This window comes from Sinohyriopsis cumingii, chromosome 11 (genome assembly GCF_028554795.1).
Source record: "Sinohyriopsis cumingii isolate HCF-2022 chromosome 11, ASM2855479v2, whole genome shotgun sequence".
Taxonomy (NCBI): domain Eukaryota; kingdom Metazoa; phylum Mollusca; class Bivalvia; order Unionida; family Unionidae; genus Sinohyriopsis; species Sinohyriopsis cumingii.
The window spans coordinates 45093759-45115791 of NC_142971.1; the positions used below are offsets into that span (position 1 = coordinate 45093759).

The 22033-nt window shown below is 40.1% G+C and overlaps 1 protein-coding gene and 1 long non-coding RNA gene across 2 annotated transcripts in view; one reads left to right on the forward strand and one right to left on the reverse strand.

Annotated features, from left to right (window-relative positions):
* Nucleotides 1–3719, reverse strand: part of LOC149788044 (putative inhibitor of apoptosis) — a 23193-nt gene extending 19474 nt beyond the window's left edge. The window contains exons 1-2 of the mRNA XM_089974326.1: nt 2511–3719; nt 2041–2057 (exon numbers count right to left, since the gene is read on the reverse strand). Of these exons, the coding sequence (XP_089830452.1) occupies nt 2041–2046 (6 nt within the window). The 5' untranslated portion in view covers nt 2047–2057; nt 2511–3719. The remainder of the gene's footprint in view (nt 1–2040; nt 2058–2510) is intronic.
* LOC149788045 (uncharacterized) lies at nt 2087–21193 on the forward strand. Its single transcript, XR_016424138.1, has 3 exons — nt 2087–2400; nt 19722–19880; nt 20569–21193. It is a non-coding gene; the product is annotated as an uncharacterized LOC149788045 (long non-coding RNA).
* Nucleotides 21194–22033: the final 840 nt, after the last annotated feature.

A 22033-nucleotide genomic window follows, 5' to 3' on the forward strand; every position in this document is an offset into this window, starting at 1 on the left:
CCTTTAACTGGCTTGATTATTTCTGATGCACAAATTGATTTGTTAACATATAGATGATTAATGCATATATGATCAGACACACACTCACTGTCAACCTCAGCAGCAAAATATAAAATGTTAAATAAATGTATTTAAGGTGTAGAGGCCTGGCAAATATTGTCAGAGTTTAATATCTATTTCCTTTAAAACTATATACAAGTTACTGTTGCTAATTAGGGCCACTTACTCTACTATCTTGTCTCTAATGTCAGCATTTTCAAGGTCTAAAGTTTATTATAAGTACTCTAAATAATCATTTAAATAACATATATAAACACACACATGTGCCTGTTGTTTTCTCAGCTCTACCGGAAAGAGGTACAGCTGTTAAACCAAATGATTAATATCTATATGGCCATGGGGTGAGTGTACTATAAAGATTATGCTTGTATTTGTATAGACTGCAGAAACATAACATTTCTAGAGTGTTAATTCTATGCACAATTTGAAAGTTTGCTACCAAATTTAAAATTAATACTGACAGTAGCTGATTTTTCTTACATTAAGATGGCACACCCTTCCTATCTTCATCTACTCAGGTACTATGAGTTAGTTTTCAATGGCCTTTGCTAATAAGATTCAATTACTTGTTCTCCTAACCTGTCCCAATTATCTATCTTAAAATGTGAAGTGCAACTTTCAAACTCTGTGCTTTCGTTCGCGTTGTTTTTTCAACTCCATTAATGGCACAACTCTTGACCCCCAAATCTTCAACCCACAACTAAAAACCAAATGGAGAAAACATAAAAATTGGAGCTTTGGGCAATTCATGGTACAATCAAAATGTCTTTCCTTACGTTAAAATGCTTTTCTGTGTTTTATGTATAATTATGTATGTATTAGGTTCAAAGTTATCGACCCTTCAGTCCCTGGTCTTTTTTGTCTCACAACCAATGTCTGATATCTTATGTAGTTAACTTTAAGTAAGACATTCTGATTTTTCCTAATTGCAATAACAATAACTACAACATCTAATACTACTACTAAAACGATTACTACTACTACTACCATTGCTGTTCCTACTGATTGTGCTAGCTACTACCACTACTAATATAATTTTAAAGCTCTGATACTCATGTAGTTAACAAAAAGTACAATACAATAAACACGTGAGCTGAGAAAAAAAAATACTACAACATGGACAGCGTTGGATATAAGCCAGCATTCTTGACGCAGCAGTATTGTTCCGTGATCAGGTGGATATTTCTTCTTGAAAACCAAAAACATGTAGACATGAATTCAGATTAAGGTTGAATTCAGGAGCTGATTGTCTAAATCGAATGACTGCTACACGTAATTATGAGCACTAGATAAATATGAACGAATTTAAGGTCTCACTGGATAGTTTCATATTTTGACATCCCCCTAATTTTTAAGTAGAAGGCATGAACCTAATTATCACAAGCCTAGCATTTATAAATTCACACATAAGCTAAATCTATAATGTGGTTCAGATTTACTTTGAGTTAGGCTTGGAAATAGGTTGGCTTGTTGGTGACTGCCTGTCAGTTAGATTTGCATTGGAAATCAAATGCGTAACGTGGGCTGCAAATGAGCTGTCGACTTGGCTTACGTATTTATGTGTGTCTGCTACAGAGGTAAATATCTAAAAATCTAGATGGTTGAGGGGTGATGAAAAGTTTGCTAATTTGTTATAGTACTAGTGAACTTTATTCAAGCATAAGGCACATACTGATTCTTTTAGCTGCCTTGTCACAGAAAAATATTCAAAATAGCTATTTCTTGTCAAAAATGAATGTAAAATCTAGGGGTTGGTGGCAGTGTTGGTTCAGTATAAAAACCACCAGTTGCATCAGGAATTAACCTGATTACTGCAGTCAAAATCTCACATGTATGCTTTCTACAAAAATCATTAGTTCGTTTTTATTTGTATCTTCAGTGTAAAATTATTCTCATTTTTCTGTAGTTGGTCATCGTCGGATGAAAATTCACCAGATAAACTGTCCAGTGAGACCTAAAGCATTACAAGTTCATACTTACCTCCATTATTTTTCCACCTGGAATTACATCACAATTAATACTTCCAGTTCAGTACGAATGTAGTTCTAGTCTATTTTTAGAACATTTTTTCCTCTCTCATTTTGGTGGTGATAGAAGAGTTTTATTTATGCATTTTTGGTAGGGATTTAAAGGTAACTGTTTATTCTTGATAATATGAGCTCAGGGTGTTGTTGTCTATATGTATTTTGGCGACAGTGCACAGTGAGTAATAAGGCATTGGTGATGATCCGGAAGTGAAATACGTGTTCTGGTTACATGATGTTATGTTGACAGTCAATGAGCTAAAAAAAGAGCAGGTCAACCTTTGACAAGAACTTCACCGTGAAGTCATCTTTGAAGGTATTTTAGATTAACATATGATTTGCATTGATTGTCACACAGTGGAAAGGTCAGTACTGAGAAACAAATGTAGAGAACATATAGTAAAATTAATTGTGTACTATGTCCACCTTGACTATATTGCAATGTCCGGTATGACTAAAATGCGAAAGGTTACGAAAAGTGCGAAAAGTTGCGAAAAGTTACGAAAAGTTCATTCAGATACTTATCTGCGAAATGGATCGACTATAGTATATTATCAGTTGCAAATAGTATTTCTGTTTCACAAATGCAATTATGTTGTGTAATAGCTGATTTTTAAAATCATTTAACATATAGTTTTAATAACGAGTGTTTCTAGGTTCGTTTAGTAAATCACTACTTCGATTTTATGAAATGTAATAAGAATTATAGAGTTTGAAAGGATATTGACTTTGAAGTCTTTCCGGAAGGAAAAAGCATTCATTCGCCTAAATTGGATTAACAGAAAATTTCGTCAGCACTGGTCAAGATATCAGTATGTACATCTGGCATAAGCAAGGTGACCATTAATAAGCCGATTGCGGTTCTTTTATCTGTCAATGCAATCAAAGCCGATATTGTAATGTCCACGATGGATAAATTGGCTTGATTCTCACGCTTTTGTTTATTATAACTGTTCTTTTGCACAATAATAATTAATCATTTATATGTAGGTAACATACGGAGAGTTGTGAATGCCGTAATTATCTTAAAATTAATTACTGAGTTACAGATTTGTGACCATGTCTGAAGAGTGACATCAAAGAAGAATATCTTCACCAATCCATAGTTTGTATTGAAAGTAAAAAATAATGATAATTGTTGCGTTTACAAATTCTAGATTAAAATTATATATTGCGGTCTGTATATTCTTGCATTTATTTGTACTTTGCGTTCACTGAGAAAATGTCGATGATGTATACTTGCTCTGTTTGTTCACTGGATTGTAAGACGGACTGTATTTACTGTGAGGTAAGTGACTTTTTCATCTTATCTAATTTATTAATTTCTGTTGTAAGGCTGTGTTAATTATATGATGTCTCCTTAAATCAATTAAAATGATTGCATTAAGATAAAGTGTCTTGAGAAATGGCTAAACGTTGTTTGAACTGTAACATATTTCCGTGTTTTACACTACGACACATACGTTACCATTTTACGTTACAAAAACATTTTGTAAAATACGTTAGCTATTATTTTTATTTTTATTTTAAATTTCTTGAAATCACTTTAATAAGCAAACAAATGTTAATCATTTTATCTTCCTATAAAATATTAAATAAGTCAAAAACATATTCATGCACATACATGCACACATGTAAATGAGCAGCAGAGGGGGCGAATCGGACATTTTGTCCAATCGTTATTTTGCTTAATTAATACTTTCTGCACTCAACGATCTAGTGTCGTCAGCGCCTGGTAAAAAAAAAACGACGTCGGTCCATCCTACACGATGGTGACGTCATTTGGTTTAATTAACACCTTCTGCGCGCCGATCCCCAGTGTCGTCAGCGTCCGGTAAGCACATCGACGACCGCGTCGATGTCATCGCCCCCTCTGCTGCTAAGTGGTTATTTACAATGAAAATTATTTACAACTAACCGAATATTTGGTCAAGTCCGATACGATATCGTGTCCGAGGATCATGTAAATTTATCGTTATGAATCCATGTGGGGTCGACTGAGCATGACTAAAAAAGTTTCGAAAAACATTAAAGTCCATGTCACCGCCGCACCATGTCTGCCAAATATTTCGTAGCGTGTGTGTATCAACGCCGTTGAATACAGCAAGAATATTGCAGTTATCTCTGATTACTTTTGGAATCTGAGTGTATCGTTGAGTGACATATATCACGTCAGTGTTTTTATGCCTGCCTCTGGAAAATATCCTAGCTGGGTTCTTTTGATTGTCTAACATAACATCATCGTACACGACTAGATTGTTAACGTCGCCATCAATATCATCAATACCCGGTGCATCATTGATATCCGTAATAAACTCAATAACATTCTTTTTAGCGATCGCTGATGCATTCTCGTTGAAATCTTTCAACACCTCGTAGCATCGTTGATCATCTACGCTAGGAGCAACCAAATACAACTTATCCCACTTCATCCATCTCATTATTAAATTGAGTAACAATTGCGTCTTGCCGGATCCAGATGGTCCGATGATAATCATCCGGATCGAGTTTGGTAACGCTGCAACATGCTTAACTGGTTCTCTTGTTTTAGTCGCCGAAAAATCAATTATATTCATATCTCTATACATAAATTATGGATCTATATTGTGTGAAGTGTAGAGTGCGTACTGGCACAAATGATATGACAACCGTTACGACAAGAAATAACAGATCGGCGCTTACTGGTAAGTGTGTACAATGCGGTACAAAGAAATTTAGATTTATTTCTATTAGACCCGGAGATGTTTTAAAAAAAAGCGAGGAGGTGACATCGCAGCCAAATTGGCAAAACTCCCCGGAACACCGTGGGCAAAGTATCCAGGAGAAAAACACCTCCCAGGATATAACTACTGTGGCCCCGGAACACGATTAGATATTAGACTCGATGCTCAGGATCAGCCCAATCCAGGTGAGTATCCGATAAATGCTATTGATAAGGCGTGTCATGCTCATGATGTTGCTTACAAAAGTAGCGATCTGCAACAGCGTCATATCGCGGATGTAAAATTAATTCACGCGCTAAATGCTATTCCTGATAAATCCGTCAAAGAAAAATTGGCCTCATGGTTGGTAAAATCGGCTATGAAAGGTAAATTAATGATTGGCGCTGGTAATTAATAACAATCATCCAAGAAAAACGATGGATTCCATCTATTATTCTCCGAGAGGATACTGGAAGGGGAAGGCCGCAATTGGTAAGCTTGCAAGCGCTGCAAAGGTAACAAAGACCACTGCGGCTAATTGGTTATCCAAACAGGCTATATGGCAAATCTATCTACCACCGCCTAAACAAATCAACTTCTCGCGCTTTGATGTCAGCGTACCTAATGAAGTTCATCAGGCTGATATACTATTTCTGCCGCATGACAACGGTTACAAATACGCGCTAACCGTAGTTGATGTTGCGAGTCGATACAAACAAGCGGAACCGTTGAAAACAAAGTCAGCAACTGAAGTAGCCGATGCGTTTGAGCGGATTTATCGAAGAGGTCCTCTGCGCTGGTCAAATCTATTACAAGTTGATCCTGGTAGTGAATTTCGCGGCGCTGTTTTATCAACGCTGAAACATCATAGCGTCGCGATACGACGAGGTCATACTGCGCTACATCGTGATCAGGCAATTGTTGAACGATTCAATCGGACTCTCGCTGAACGGTTATTTGGATATCAATACGCGAAGGAATTCATCCAAGAAAAACGATCTCGTGAATGGGTTAAAAGGTTGCCAGGTGTAATTGCAGCGTTAAATAACGAGATTACCCGAGTAATCAACATGAAGCCCAGCGACGCGATTAAATACGAGTATATACCCGGAAAATTAAAAATAAATAGCGTTTCTAAGCCGATTCTTGGCGATGTCACTGTTAGATATCTATATGAACCAGGAGAGCTTGAAGGCGGTAAAAAAAGGGCTACCGATCCTATTTGGAGTGTTACCACACATAACATATCAACGATAACACGATCAACTGGTAGACCACCGATCTATAGACTGGATTCAACTGCTCCTCAGCGCGGATTTACACGCGAGCAACTACAAGTGATACCTAACGATACTCAATTACCCCCGCGTGGTCTTAACTAGCGCCGTTGCGTCTATTACACTCAAGACAGGTCAACCTCACATTGTTTTTGACATGACCGAGACTGTTATCGATCCTATCCACGGTAAATTGGCGAGTGTCTTTATCCGAATAACGCCAACTCATTATACAATTGCAACTCGCGCAGTGATTATTCTGTTGTTGTCGTAGCGAGATTATTAATTCGGCATCAATATCAAAACGCCGCTGTTTTTTTTTATCCTGTTGGCGGTAACCCGAGAGTTTTCTATCAATGACGCTTGCATCGATGGTGACTTTGTCGCCGGCTTCGTCAGTGACTCCGTCACCGGCTGCGTCAATAACAATTCTTCGAAGCTGATTTATCCTTCGTACTCTGGACACTGCAAGATAGACTAGATTCGACCATTCGATGCGATTATCAACTATCCAAACAATTGTGTCCGTGATGGTTAGTCCCTGCGAGGAATGTATTGTTGTTGCGTATCCTAGCGTCCACGGGGATTTATCAGCACGTAGCGCGTCCTCGACGACGCTGATATCAACGAGCACGATATCATTCAGCACGAGAATTTGTTTTTTTGTCCCCGACGCTGTCGGGCCTGGAATTTCAACTTCAATGTTCTGCCGCCGTGTGTCCGCGGGTCTATAACATAACGGCACTGGACGCGTTGGAAACTTTTCCTTATGCAACGTAAACAACTTCCGCTGAAGTGTGTCTCTGACTATCTTTCTACTCGCTACAATCAAATCGTTTGGTCTCCATGTTTCCCAGAATTCATTTAACGGCGTTTCCGGAATCACCTCGCGAATTATTTCACATTGAATTCTATCCGGCTGTAATCTGATTAATTTCTTAACCTCGCGCAGTTGTTCATCAAGTGCTCGGTAATCAGTATCGGTTTCTTCATAATAGTCCACAAAACCCCTTAACCAATCATGTGGACCCTCGCCGACAAATGGTGGTGGTTGGCCATGGTCCCCACACATGATTACCGCTGTATTCGCGCGCAGCAACCACTCAAGAAACATTTGTAAAGTATCTAACGAAACAGTACATATCTCATCCCAGATGATAATGTCGGGAATAAATTTTTCACCCATTCGATCAGGAGTCCACTCACCGCCGCTGTATCGAAAGAAGCTGTGATAAGTAACGGCGTCAACATTTCGTTGTTTTATTTCTCGCGCTAGTCTATGGGTCGGTGTAAGCACGATTATACTTGCCCGCGTTCGAAATAATTCAATTGCCCGAGTCGTCTTTCCTGACCCGCCACAGCCGCTTAAATAAACCGTCTTGTGTCTACAAATTGGATCAGAACACGATGGTGCATTAGACCATTCTGACAATTTATCACCGCGTAAGTAGTCGTTCTCAACGGTGACATCTGCTGACGGGGAATAATCGCGTCGTATTTCATTTTTAATTCTCCATGTACCCCAACTCTCGTCCGGACTAGTAAACTCGGCTACGTTTCCCTTATACGCTACGTCAATATAAAATGAATCAACGGCTACTCTAACCGCGGTGTCAGGAAATCTATTTATCATCGAGAATAAATTAATAGCGGCATAACCCAGCATAGACGCCCTCAAATGTGGATACGCCGGGCTGTCTCCATCGCTGTAGGTAACAACTGTACCCAACCTCGTTCCATTGGACAAGAAAGCTGTTTTGCAGTTCACGTATCTATTTTTTGCCACTGTGTCCTTGATTACGAAATCATATTCTGCGTCATCTATAATCAGCCGTGAGCAATATCGTTTGTAGTCGTGGTTTTTTCCACCTTGTGTGAACTTACCAATTATTCTTCTACCGAGATCTTTTGCCTCGCGGTTTCGTTGGTTAAATATCCTCCTGGACCATTCGATGATATATTCCTCGTCGGCATCAATGTTTTTTCTGGACTCGTCAATTATGCTATCTAGACGCTCCGGTTCTGGTAACCAGACTTCAGTCTGTGCCCGGTATGATATAATCGCGTCACTGACAATCAACGAAACTAGCATGCTACAATCAATCATATACCGTAGCAGCGCTATTGGCAGCCATCTCTTTTCAGCCATGTGTCTACCGATCCAAATATAGCAACAGCGATGGAGTCCTGCCGCGAATTCAAATGATACTATGCGAGCGAATCCGGTTAAATCAAAATCAGGCAGTGGTCCATTAATAGCAACACGAGTCATTTCATGACTGGGGTGTCCAAATCGTCTAAAGTACTCAGCGGCGGATCCATACCCGAGAAAACTCGCTGGATAACAGGCAACCATATCAACCGAGATCATAGCGTCGCGGTTGTATTCAGTGTTCCATAGTCCACCGTGATAGTATTCCAAACAACTGGATTGTACATCCGGTAGAAATTCCCTGCGCGTTGGTCTCCACGCATTTTTCCTTGCTGCAACATGAGCTACAACCGATGGAATCGTAAAACAATTTGTTAGCAGTTGTTCATCATGCTCCTCAAATTCTATGGCGGTTTTTTTCATCCTGTTGTGAAATGCTTCAGTGCGATATAATTCACCGTTTGGTCTTACAAACTGATCAAAGGTATCCGCATCGTTTTCAGCGCTGCGAAGTAACCACATTGATACAGGGTCGTTTTTACACAAGTAGGCAATAGCATCAAATAGTTTCCTCTCCGCGAGAAAACCGTCCTTGGAGAATTGTTCTCCCAGGAATTCTTCGGGTATATACTTTACTGTTCTATCCCGTGGAAATATTGTGATCACGGGCGTCCATGCGTGTTCGTTATGATCGATAATTTTGATTGGGGCTCCCTTCGATTTATACTTCGATTCGTATAATACTTCACCGGTTATCGTTGTAACGGTTATTGGAAATCTCAACGACGTTTCTAATCTCGCTATGTCGCTGATGGTTGCTCCACGCTCTTTTACGGTTAGTTCCCACTGGTTGATTTTGCTACGTCGTAAATCAGTCAATTTGTTTCCTCGACATGCATTTGTAAAATGCTCTATTATTCGTTCTGCTACACAATTTATCCCAGTTGACTGTTTCATCGGTTTCAGTTTTCCGATATCAGGTTTCTTATTTAACGGGTATATTCCATAAACAACTGCTGTTTCAGGATACGCTCGTTCATAGTATGGTTTGTCAATTCCGGTTAACAACCCCGGCTTGGAGTCGCGGCTGACAGTGACTGTTTTCTTGTCGCTGAGAACTGGTTCAAATTTATCACGCATGATCCAATCGCCTGATTCCACCCGGACAATGAATTTTACTCTGAAGAAATACCTTTTACCGTCAAGTTGTGATATTATCATTGCTGCGCGGTTGTCGTTCATGGTAGCATCAACAATGCCATCAATTCGAAATGTTGACCAACTGTGAGATGCACCATCACGTTTGAATTCATTGATACAATCGCGTATTTTACTCAACAGGGTTTTATCGTTTATTAACGCTTTTGGTGTGTCCTTGAGGACTCTATCGAGATTAAACCTAATATTTTTCCGGGGCTTAATTACTGCTAATCTCTCAAACTCATCCATATAATTAAAACAAGTATTTAAATGAAAGAATATAGTATAATGAATCACTGCAAATGGTTGATGATTGGGTCGACAACCCCGTGCAATAAATCATGTAGAGGTGAATTCTGCGGATATCATTTACAAAGCGTTCGTAATGGTTCTCTTGGCCCCCTACCGTGCTTGGTTTGCCACGTCGGTGTAAGAGGAAAATCCCAGTTGTGTATTAATTGTGGCGGAAAGCGATACAGGGAACTAAAACGCTATTATGACAAGCGAATTAAAAACGCCGTCATTGACCCCACCGCAGACTTCGTCATCAAAACTCCTCAGGACTACATTGCAAGGTTTATAATTAAACCAAATAATAAATTAGACAAGTAGTATTATTATACAAATGGACCAAGAGTTCAGACCTCACCCTGTGTTTGTTAATTACGAGGCATCTCGCGACGGTATTGTTAGAAACCGCAGACTGAAGAAGCCGGTTGGTACCGTAAATAATCACGGATACTTGCGATTTAATGCTGGGAAAAAAATCTGTCTTATTCACAGGATGGTGTATGAAGCGTTTAACGGACTGATCAACGACGGTCTCGTTATTGATCACATTGATGGATGTCCTCAAAATAACAGACTGTGTAATCTAAGAGCTGTTACACCGAGTCAAAATTCCAAATTTGGAAAAACAGGAGGGATGAGAAAGGCAAAACCCGTAAAGTCATTTGATACAATAACGCACGAGGAAAAAATATTTCGCTCTATGAATGCGGCTGGTAAATACTTCGATATTTGTAGTAAATCAGTTCTAGATGTTGCGGAGAATATAACTAAAACAGCGATCTCAAAAAAGACGGGTCATAGAATTCGATTTTCATATATAACATCAAAGGGAGATAACTCGTTTTGTGATAGCGTCGCATGACAAGAGTTACGTCCCTTGAAGTCTAATTAATGTTGCGTCCCTTGAAGTCCAATTAATGTTGCGATTAATTAATCATTTTACGATGAAAACTAATGAAATACACGCTGTTATCTAACAGCTGTATTCTTTTTTTTAATGTTTTATTTGAGTATTTGGTTTCATTTAAATGCCGTGAAACACCATTAATAAGTATTTAAGGATTCGAACGATTCAAGGGAATTCAAATTAACACACACCTTGTGACTGACGCCGCTGTATTAGTCACTTTATATATAAGATGACTCGTTATAAGCCTGGGGCTTTCGAAAGCCAATTCAACTAATCAAAACTAACCCACGCTCTTGACCCGGGCGTGTGGTTGTCTTTTGTTCACAATCATGCAACCGGGTTAATTTAATTGGGTTGCTTTTGATTGGTTGAATTGGCCGTAGAGTTCCGCCCCGCCGTTTTATGTTTGTGCTGTCTTGTGCCGTCCCATCATCCATCAATCATTTCATTGTAAATATATTCATCCTTAATTAAGTACATGTAGTGATGTCCCCCAAGCATATCTTCTGGGCGGTCTACGATGACGTTTGTCACCCTAGGCCTCCCTCCCGGAGATGTATGCTTTGGGGTTCCAAGATGTGAATGTCCTTAATTAAGTATATGTATATGCCTGTAATCTGCCACAACACTCGAGTGGAGATCTACGGCATTGTACTGTCCATGTATGCCTGCAATCTGCCACAACACTCGAGTGGAGATCTACGGCATTGTACTGTCCATGTATGCCTGTAATCTGCCACAACACTCGAGTGGAGATCTACGGCATTGTACTGTCCATGTATGCCTGTAATCTGCCACAACACTCGAGTGGAGATCTACGGCATTGTACTGTCCATACAAAAAACGGGGTCAAAAATGGCCCCAATAATTTTATTAAAATTTTTGATATTAGAAATAAGATGTTTTATAAGAATAATGAATATCGAAGACATCAATAATATATTAACTGAGATTTCAAAATTAAAAAATCAAGGAATTGAATTATCTGATGGTCTCGACAGTGAAAAAATATTATCCGATTATGAGATTATTAACGAACAGTCGAAACGGGGGCGTTTTACCCTGGCCCGCGAGTATTTTTTTATAAAACGATTACAACATACGATTAATGAGAACCTGTACCACAATGACGCAAATGCATTCATTGGACTATTTACTGCCGTTGAAATAATACGAAAAAAACTCGGACGTGTTTATGAACGACGCCGGGAGATTTCTAGTAAGATCAAAAACATTAGAAGGATTATAGACGAAAACTCCGTGGAGCCCCCGATGGTACACTCGGCGGAAAATTAGAAAATTGCGGATCAATTTACAATAATGGTAGGTGAATCACTTACTACTCGGCTAGCCAGAGAGCGGCTAGCAGCGCTTAAAAAGTTTATACCGTTACGAGACAGGGTGAGAGAGAAACTTCAAACGCGACAACAAATGCAAACCGATTTTACTGTTGGAAGCGAACAACTCTTTGCCCCGGTAACTAAAGCGACTAAGGATGTTACAGCGGCAACTGTACCCGTTCTTGGTGCGCTTGAAAAGATAGCGGCAGAGACAAAACAAACAAAAAGGTCTTTAGAAACACTCCCTGCAAAAATAGCGGCTGCTACAACACGGAGGCCACCACCACTCGCTATAACCGAACCACAAGAACCTTATGTTACAATGGCCGACGAGGAAGAATTAGGTGCTACTGCGAAAGAACCAGAAGAAGAAATACCCGAAGAAACACCCGAAGAAACATCGAAAGAAAAAAAGAAAGAGGGAAATATACCCCGTAATGTTCTTAAAAAGTCCGCAATAGATCAAATTAGAGACATCGACGACGATGAAGAATTAGTTAATTTTGTTGCTACAACATCAACTAAGAGCATTCGAGATGAGTATATCAATGAAGGTTACAAGAAAAAAATAACCTCGACGGAGAACTGGGCAAGAATAGTGTATTTAGCGAGTAAACATAGAGAAGCATTACCACATCGTGGTGATCCCGATTACGATAAATTCCTCGAGAAAGTTAAGAGTAGAACACCAAAAAAAGGAAAGGGATACCCTGTTGGTAAAGAATCCTACGGCGTTACCTGCCCTAATAGTGTTCTCAGTGATATATCACGGCTGGAAGTACTAATTGGAGGAAAACGAGCCGGAAATAACTCTACGGAAATAATCAATGAGGCCGCTGATATTTGCAAGCGGTTATTTGCAGGCGGTATTATGGACATTAATGCATATCGAACGCTCATAGACGAACTCGTGGATGATTAATTGGAAAACTGGTGTTTTTAATAAGGATGATCATACACTACAACCATGATAAACCAGTACTCGTCTACTTGGTAAACTCGCGATTGCCTGTTTACCGCGCGTACTATGGAGATGGTCTCGGTAGCACCATTGCGGGGTTATTTACAAGAATGGCTCCAAAAGTAGCGCCGTTAGCCAAACAATTAGGAATGAAGGCTATTGATGTTATTCGTGATAAGGGTATTAGTGCCATTGGAGATGTTGCCGGAAGGGCGTTTTCAGCCGCGCGGGGCAAACTAATGTCATTGGTGAAATTCAGGAGAAAAAAACAGAAACCACCGGTAATGCCATCAACGACAGTGATGCCTGCAAATGTCAGTAAAGTAATAAATAACGCCGTGGAAGAAAAATTAGAGTCGTTGGCGACGACTTCGCCATCCGCCGATGCGGCAACCAACGCGCTCATGAACGCGATAGCGGGGAGTGGTTTAAATTCAAAGAATTTACGACGAAAAAATCGCAATTGAAAACATCAACATGATAAATAATAGAATGTTTGCGCGTACCGCTGATCCCGCGTTTGATATGGACGCCCCAGTGCGCAGGGATGATTCTGTCCGTGATTATCAATTTTATTCTTATTATGCAGCGCAACCCGACCTACGATCGCGAATTGAACTTCAGGTCCAAGATACCAGTAAATACTTTCTGCCGTGTGAAGCGTTTATCGAAATCGAGGGAGAACTCGTGACAAATGCCGCCGATAATGCACCATACGCAGATGACCATCGTGTTCGAGTTGGCTTCGTCAACAACGGTATCATGGCGTTATTTGAGAGCGCCAGATATCTTATTGACGGGCGAGAAATTGAATCAATAGAACGCGAGGTTGATGTTGCAACAACGATAATTGGGTTGGCGAGATACTCGGATGATTATACAAGATCGGCGGGCCCATCTATGATGTTTTCGAAGGACACCACCAATAACGCTGACCATCTTCAGTACGTTAACGTGCTGACACCACGAAATACCGCAGCTGACCAGGATGAAGCAGCTAACCCAGACCGCAGAGCAAAACCAGGTGACAATTTCACTGTTATAAAAAGCACCAACAATGATTTCAATCTAGGATTCGCAACACGAGTAGGAATGTTGCAAGGACCACGCCGAAAGTTTTCATGCGCGATTCCACTCCATCACATATTTGGATTCTGCAGAAATGTCAGAAAAGTTATCTATGGGGCTAAGCATACAATCGCGCTGACGCGAAGGGGCGATGATAACAATGCAATATGGCGTGCTGCTGGTGTCGCCGCCGGTAAAGTCATTTTAACTAAAATGGCATTGTGGATGCCGGTGCTGACTCCATCAGTTACCACGGAAGCACGATTGTTAGCATTTATGGAACAGGGAGGGAAATCGCTGTTGAGTTGGCTAGCGGTAACAACTGATGCTAAAGAGGATAACGTCGCCGATACGTTTACATGGCACCTGGCGTCAAAACAGGGTGTTTCAGCCCCGCGTCATATATTCATAGCGCTGCAGAATAGGAATCGATTGGGTAGTCAAGAACACAGCCATATGATATTTGATCAATTAGGAGTCAGGGATGTTTCGCTGAGAATAAACGGACAACAGGAACCATCCGAGGATATACAGCTTAATTACGGCGACAACCATATCGCACGTGTGTATCATCGATTGCTGTCATATATGGGTCGTGATCAAAACGTCGACACTGGTTTGCAAATATCACAACTTGATTTTAAAAACCTGTATCCGATTTATTACTTTTCGTTGGAACATCTTGATTTAACGAGACAATCCGTCGTTGATATACACTTCCGAGCTCGTATAGCCCCGGGTGGTGTTAATTATAGAGCGGTTGCTGTCATTCTCAGCGATAAATCAATGCTGTTGGAAGGCGTTGGTGGACGAATGAGAATCGTTGATGCACCAGTGGAAAACATGTAATTGAAAACACAAACGCGTTTACAATAAAATGTCGTATAGTGTCGTCAGTGTAGAGTTGACTGATGGTCAAGTCAAGAAATTACGATCAAAGTCGGCTAAACAATGCGGAACCACAATAACGCTGAAGCCGTCACAGATGGCGGGTGGTAATCATAAGATATCGTTGACGGCGCGTCAAATAAAACATTTCAATGATGCGATGAAGAATAAAAAGGGTGTTCAAATAGATTTTTCCGCCGCAGCAATTAAAAACATGGAAAAGACCGGTGGGATATTTCCGCTGTTAGCTGCGATTCCAGCGTTGATTGCCGCGGCCGCACCAGCAGTGGCTAAGGCGGCGGCGTTGGGGGCCGTTGGTACCGCGGCGGGAATGGCATTAAAGAAGGCAACCGGGAAAGGCTACAAAAAAAAACGACCCGTGGCCGGAAAGGGTCTAAGACTACCGGGAACCCCGTATTCATGGTATTCGGGAAAGGGTCTAAGACTACCGGGAACCGTTTATTAACTCGGGAGTCAATGACTCCTGAGTCTATGACTCCAATGTCTAATTTTGATTTAATAGACGCCGCAAACGCGTTAGCGATAAAAAACTTCAGAGGTGTTTTTATGAGGGATCAATTACCGGCGGCCCCAAGGAATACTGAAACAGGCATAATTAACCTCGATGGGTCCTCCGGAGCGGGAACTCATTGGGTTGCGTACGCGATTGATCCGCGTGCGATCGTCTATTTTGATTCATACGGGTTAGCCCCGCCGAAAGAGTTCATGCGGTATGTCCGGGCGTGTTCAGCCCGGGCGTGTTCAGCCCGGGTTTTTTATTCCACGCTGCCAACACAGCGATTAAGCGACCCACCGATATGTGGCCGCGAGGTATTGAACGTACTCGCGGCGATTTCATCATCGCGAAAACCACCTCATGTGGTTGTAAACGAATACACTAGTGGGGTCGTAGAAGCTCAACGGATTTTAGAGAATAACATTTACAATAATAATGATTGATATTTGGGGACGACCGGTTTCGGCGCTGAAAAAGCCCACGGAAACGCCCGCCACCGATGACATAAAAAAACTAATTGAGGATGAAATCGCTGATATGTTGAATTTAACAAGTGTTGACCCGGGCGAAATAGTTGTATTTCAAGACCGCCAGGGTAAATTGAAATCCGGTAATATGTCACTGAATGACGTTTTAACACGACAGCGTGATGCCGACGAGGGCTCTATCGCGTTGTATACCGCCGACGGACGAATCAGACCGGGTGGGCATATATCAGCGGTGACATTAGTCCAGGACGGTTTTACAAGGTTAGATAGATCGGTGACCGAACTTGACGCGCAGGTGAAAAAATCTGCCACCGAGGTGAAAAAATCTGTCGCCGAGGTGAAAAAATCTGTCACCGATATACAACTCACTACCGCTAGTTTTTTTGGAACCCCGACGGTAACCGAACCGAATCTTGCAACAATAAAAAATACTATTTTGGAGTTTACGACGCTGTCGGGCCAATTTACCTCGTTACGAAAAAATGTTAACAGGATCGATGACAACTTTGATAAATTCCTTGGTAAAAAAAATACCAAACCGGATGAAATCACAATAACTATAAATGATATCACTGCGTATGGACAGGAAATAGAAACAATCAAAACTGATGTTGCAACGAACAAAAGGAGTGTAGACGCGCATGAACGGGAAATAGAAATAATCGGCGCTAATGTTGCAACGATCATAAATAATGTAGACTCGCATGGACGGAAAATAGAAATAATCAGAACTGATGTTACAACGATCATAAATAACATGGACGCGCATACACAGGAAATAGGAACAATCAAAACTGATATTGAAGCGAACAAAAAGGGTGTGGACGCGCATACACAGGAAATAGGAACAATCAAAACTGATATTGAAGCGAACAAAAAAAATATAGACGCGTATTGGCGGGGAATAGGATTAATCAAAACTGATGTTGCAGCGAACAAAAAGGGTATAGACGTGCATACATATGAAATAGGAACAATCAAACTTGATGTTGCAGCAAACAAAAAAAGTATGACCGAGAATACACGGGAAATAGAAACAATCAAAACTAATGTTGCAGCGAACAAGAATAATATAGACGCGAGTTGGCGGGGAGTAGGAATAGTTATAACTGATGTTGAAGCGATTAAAGAAAAACTACCGAGAATAACAGAGCAACTCGAAAAAATAAAAAACCCTCATGAGAACATCATCAACACAGTATACACAATTCGGCATGGATCATTCGATTGGACTCCTACACAGAATACAGTAAATATCACCGCAACTGTTAAGGGCATTTATCGACTGACACTGGTTTCAATGATGCAGTTTAATATATTATCGTCGAGTTCATCCGGGTTTAACAATACAATATCAACAATTATAGACAAGAACGCAACTGAACTGTTTACAATTTATGCCGTTGATAGAAATCTAGCCGGGGCAAATATTACATGGTATGTGGAATTTGTAGCGAATCTAAGTAATTAAAAACACTAGCTCTTTTAAAATAAAAATGACCACCAAGGAAATTGAATCAGAGGTATCACCTACGTCACATCAATATCGATTCGATACCGCAAAAGAATTTTCCGCGAACTTGAAAACGCTTTCCGAACAATACCGTGCAAAAATAAAAAAATACCGTCGTAAAATAACCGCCATCGACGCGGTCGTGTACTCAGTGTCGGGCATAGTAGCTGGCGCCGGTGTTATTTTATCCACGGTAACCACGATAGCCCCGATCGCTGTTCCAATCGCTGTTTCCGCAATGACAACAATTGCTGGAGTCGCCAACGCAATCACTAGGAAGATATCATCGTGTTTTCAGAAAAAACTCAACGAGTATACAGTAAAACATCAAATAGTATCCGACGCGTACTCGAAATTATCCGGGTTGATCTCGTTATCGATTGATAATTTGTTCGTATCCGATGTTGAATTCTCCACGATGGTCCAGTTGTATAGCTCCGCGATGTCAAAAATCGAGGATTTTCAACTGGAAGCCGAAACCACCTGGTTGTTGAAATTAGACACTAAAGACAACGAATAATAATAATGTCGCTGAACCCCGAAGGGTTTCAATTACTTCAGCGGATCGCGGAGAACACCACTCCGGTACAAACAAATATGATATCAATAACGTCAACGAAACCCGAATTCAGTGTGAACTTCCCATCGCCGGTTCCAGTAAAGGAAATAGCGCTGGCAAAATTGCGAGTATATCACAGTTGGCCTAATATCCGAGCGGACGCATTTAACGGACAACAACCTAATAACTCGCTGGTTTTTGCACGGACAAATAAACCCGATGGGACCCCAGACTGGGAGGAGGTTACAATACCAACTGGGTCATACCAAATAGAGCAAATCAATAAAGAATTTCAACGCAGGATAAAATCGATCACAGGAAAGGAATCAAAAATCGCTATTACGGTTCATGAACCGACGTTATCGTCGACGATTGAAATAAGCACACCGGGGTATATGGTTGATATCTATAACAGTTCAATAAGAACCATACTAGGTTGGCCTAAGAATCCACCTCATGAAAACCCCGCGGACAAGCAATCGTATCATGAGATTAATCCCAGTTATCGAGATGTTTTGTTTATTATGAAAAACGCGTCATCCCCCGACTGGTTTACATTTCAAGACAGGAATACCATGTATTGGTATTTTCAGTACGAGAAAACTCCTAAATCGCACGTCAATGCCGAACTTAATTTAAATGATATCGATAGGTTTTTTATCGAGATTAATCGTATTTACCAATCACAACTAGAACAGCTACGGGAAACAAAAACACGAAAACACGTTGAGGTGTTAAATCAACTTATATCAGACATGGAATATATCAATGAACGAATCGTCGGGGTAATATCCGCTAACAGAACTGATAATAAACAAAAATTCCTAACCGAGTATAATATCGCAGAAGCCGATTTACCTGATTTCAGGTTTCCAGGATACAACGCGCCAGAACTAAGAAAGTCTCTTAATGATTTTATCAGTCCATCAACTTATATCCTCAGACACGATAACGGGGATGATGGTAGGCATATTGCTCCATACAACGTAAATATCGCATCGGTGATAGCGATCAATCTAGTGTGTGATGTTATCGAAGGGAGTTACCAGGTGGATACCAAGCAATCAAATCAGGCTCAACAGGGGTATATCCTTTATTCATTTTCACCAACAGCCCCTCCGGGATTTTTAATCGTTGAGAGTCCGATTAATCCGGTCTATATGCGATGCCATGATCGGTTTTTAACGAGAATTAATTTTAAACTCACCGATCAGTCAAATAACCTAATTGATCTCCAAGAGGAGGAGTTAGTGATCACTCTGTTTGTAAGATCATTGTAAATAACCACTTAGCAGCAGAGGGGGCGATGACATCGACGCGGTCGTCGATGTGCTTACCGGACGCTGACGACACTGGGGATCGGCGCGCAGAAGGTGTTAATTAAACCAAATGACGTCACCATCGTGTAGGATGGACCGACGTCGTTTTTTTTTTACCAGGCGCTGACGACACTAGATCGTTGAGTGCAGAAAGTATTAATTAAGCAAAATAACGATTGGACAAAATGTCCGATTCGCCCCCTCTGCTGCTAAATGTCAGCTGAAATATATGTTACCCTAAATTTAGATAAGTTATAAAAGAAGGGGATACTTGTTTTATTTTCGAATATGTGGTCCAAAATTTCCTTTTGTTTGCCGAATATAATAATCTAATATTCTTGGAAAGCTTTTATAAAAAAAAGTTGACAGTAGGATAACGGCGTATGGTGTAATATAATACTATAAATGGCCATTAAAATTCATTTGACTTTTTCTTTTCGTAAATTTTCTAGGCATGCCAGGCGTGTGCGCACTACAAATGTCAGGGCACTGATGAACCAGACTGCAAATTATGGCGGAGAATACCCCTGGACTATGTTTGTGTGTCGTGTCGCAGCGCTTGCGACTGGTCTTCTTTCGACTACCTCATGGGTTTAGAACGCTTGAAGAAGGTATGCATCTATCATTTATGATGATGATAATGATTATCATAAAGAAGACGATGATGTTTGTTTGCTGTGTTGTTGTTAATGATGATCATACTGATAATTATATTAAAGATACAATATGTTTTTGTAGGACATTTTAAATTCTAAACCATATTCTTGCCAATAAAATTATCTAAACTGAAGATTGACATGCAGATCTTTGATTATTTCATTTTAGAAAAAGGGAAACATTTTCTGTATTTTCACACAATACTGGCATACATTTTTATTGATATATACAAAAAACACTATATACAATTTCAACACGACAATTTCAATTTAGTTTGTTAATATGTATATGATCTATGTGGATGATGTAAAATTACTGCATTATTTAGATCGAATTGATCATTGTTTAGAATCAAACAGAAGATGGCATCAAGAAGAGATCACAGGATTTAATTTATTTATGTAAACATAGATAAATATATATGATATATTGTTTTTTTCAACACAGAGCAATATCGATATACATGTTTATTAATGGTTAGTCCTACGTTTGTAACACATTTCGCCAGATTATATGGGGAACAAGAAAACTGAGCTCTAACCACTAAGGCCATCGGAGTGGTCGATGCTGATGACTATGATGATGATTTCAAAAATGATGCTGACGATGTTGTTGAGCATATATGATTTTGTTTGCTTTCAGAGCGCTAGGGAAGGTATAAAGTCCTTGACAGTAGCTGCTTTGTACCCATGGTATCAATGACTCAAACGTCCGAGCGTGTAGAGTTGACATCGGAATATATTGCGATCAATGCCTCACCCAAATCCCCAAAAATGGCGGAAAAGACTCAAAATGAAAGTATCCATGAAAATCATTTGGGATCTACAATATGGTTGGAGGAGACTGCTATAGAAGACATTCAAATTCCACCATCCCAATAAACTTCAGAAATAGAAGACATTCAGAGGGATACGCGCTCATAGCAAATGTATGATTATGAATTAATGTGCAAAGGTCACAGTCCCACTTTAACAACCGGATCAATGTACATTAGTGTGACCTTGCGAATTCCAATCTTTACATGTACTGGCCTTATATTTATTTTCTGCAAAACCTACCTATTTCTGGCTTGGTATGAAACAGCCGCAGCATGACCGTTAATTTCACTTCAACAAGCCAGGAAGGAGAATTTAATTTCGCTACCTCCTCCACAAAACTTGTTCGAGTAATACATGTAGCCTTGTAAAGTTTTAATTCGGGTGCTGCTGTCTTAATTCGAATAAATGTTACACGTGCTGTTTAAAGTCATTAAAATCTACAGAGTAAACGAAGTGCTTCCTTACCTCCATTATTAAAAGTCATGAAAAATATTTTTGCAAGAATGAAACCTGCAATGGTGGTCCGAAAGCTACCGTAACACAGTCGCCAGTAGTAAAGTGGGGCACATTAGGGACAATGGGACTTAGCATTAAAAAGACCCCTGGGTCAGATTAGGGACAATGGAAATTTAACATGGAGAGAAATCGTGGGTCACTTTAGGGACAATGGGAATTTAACATAGAGTTTGGGTCTGTCTAGGGACAAGGGAAATTAACATGGGGAATAAAGTTTGGGCTTTTGGGATTTTTTTAAAATTTTTTTAAATTTAAATTTAAATTTAAAAAAAGGGGTAGGCAATGGAAAGGCTATCTCTTTTCGAGAAATGTGGCTGGCCCTGAAAAGGGCCTTTGGGTTTTCTTCTTCTTCTTCTGCTTCTAGTTTCTTCTTTTTCTCCACCAAGTTCTTATTTTATCTCCAACACTCTTTCTCTTCTTTTCTTTTTTTTCTTCTCCTGCTCTTCTTTCTTCTTCTCTTCCTCCTCTTCTTTCTTCCTCTTTTCATTTTCTTCTTGTTTTTCAATTTTTTCATTCCATGCTCTCATCCTTATCCTTTCCTCTTCATCCTCCTTCTCCTCCTTTATTTCTTTCAACAGATCACTGATGATTACCTTCATTTTTCGTAAATTGTTTATCTCCATCTTCACTCGATGGGGAATATAAGAATAGTGATCCTCGTTTAGGTTAACCAACATTTGCTCTATCATTCCTAAATTGTCGAGGACGTTTTGCAATTTTTCCATTTTGTCCATTTGGTTAGAAGCCATCTTCTTTTTTTATTCTTTGCAGAA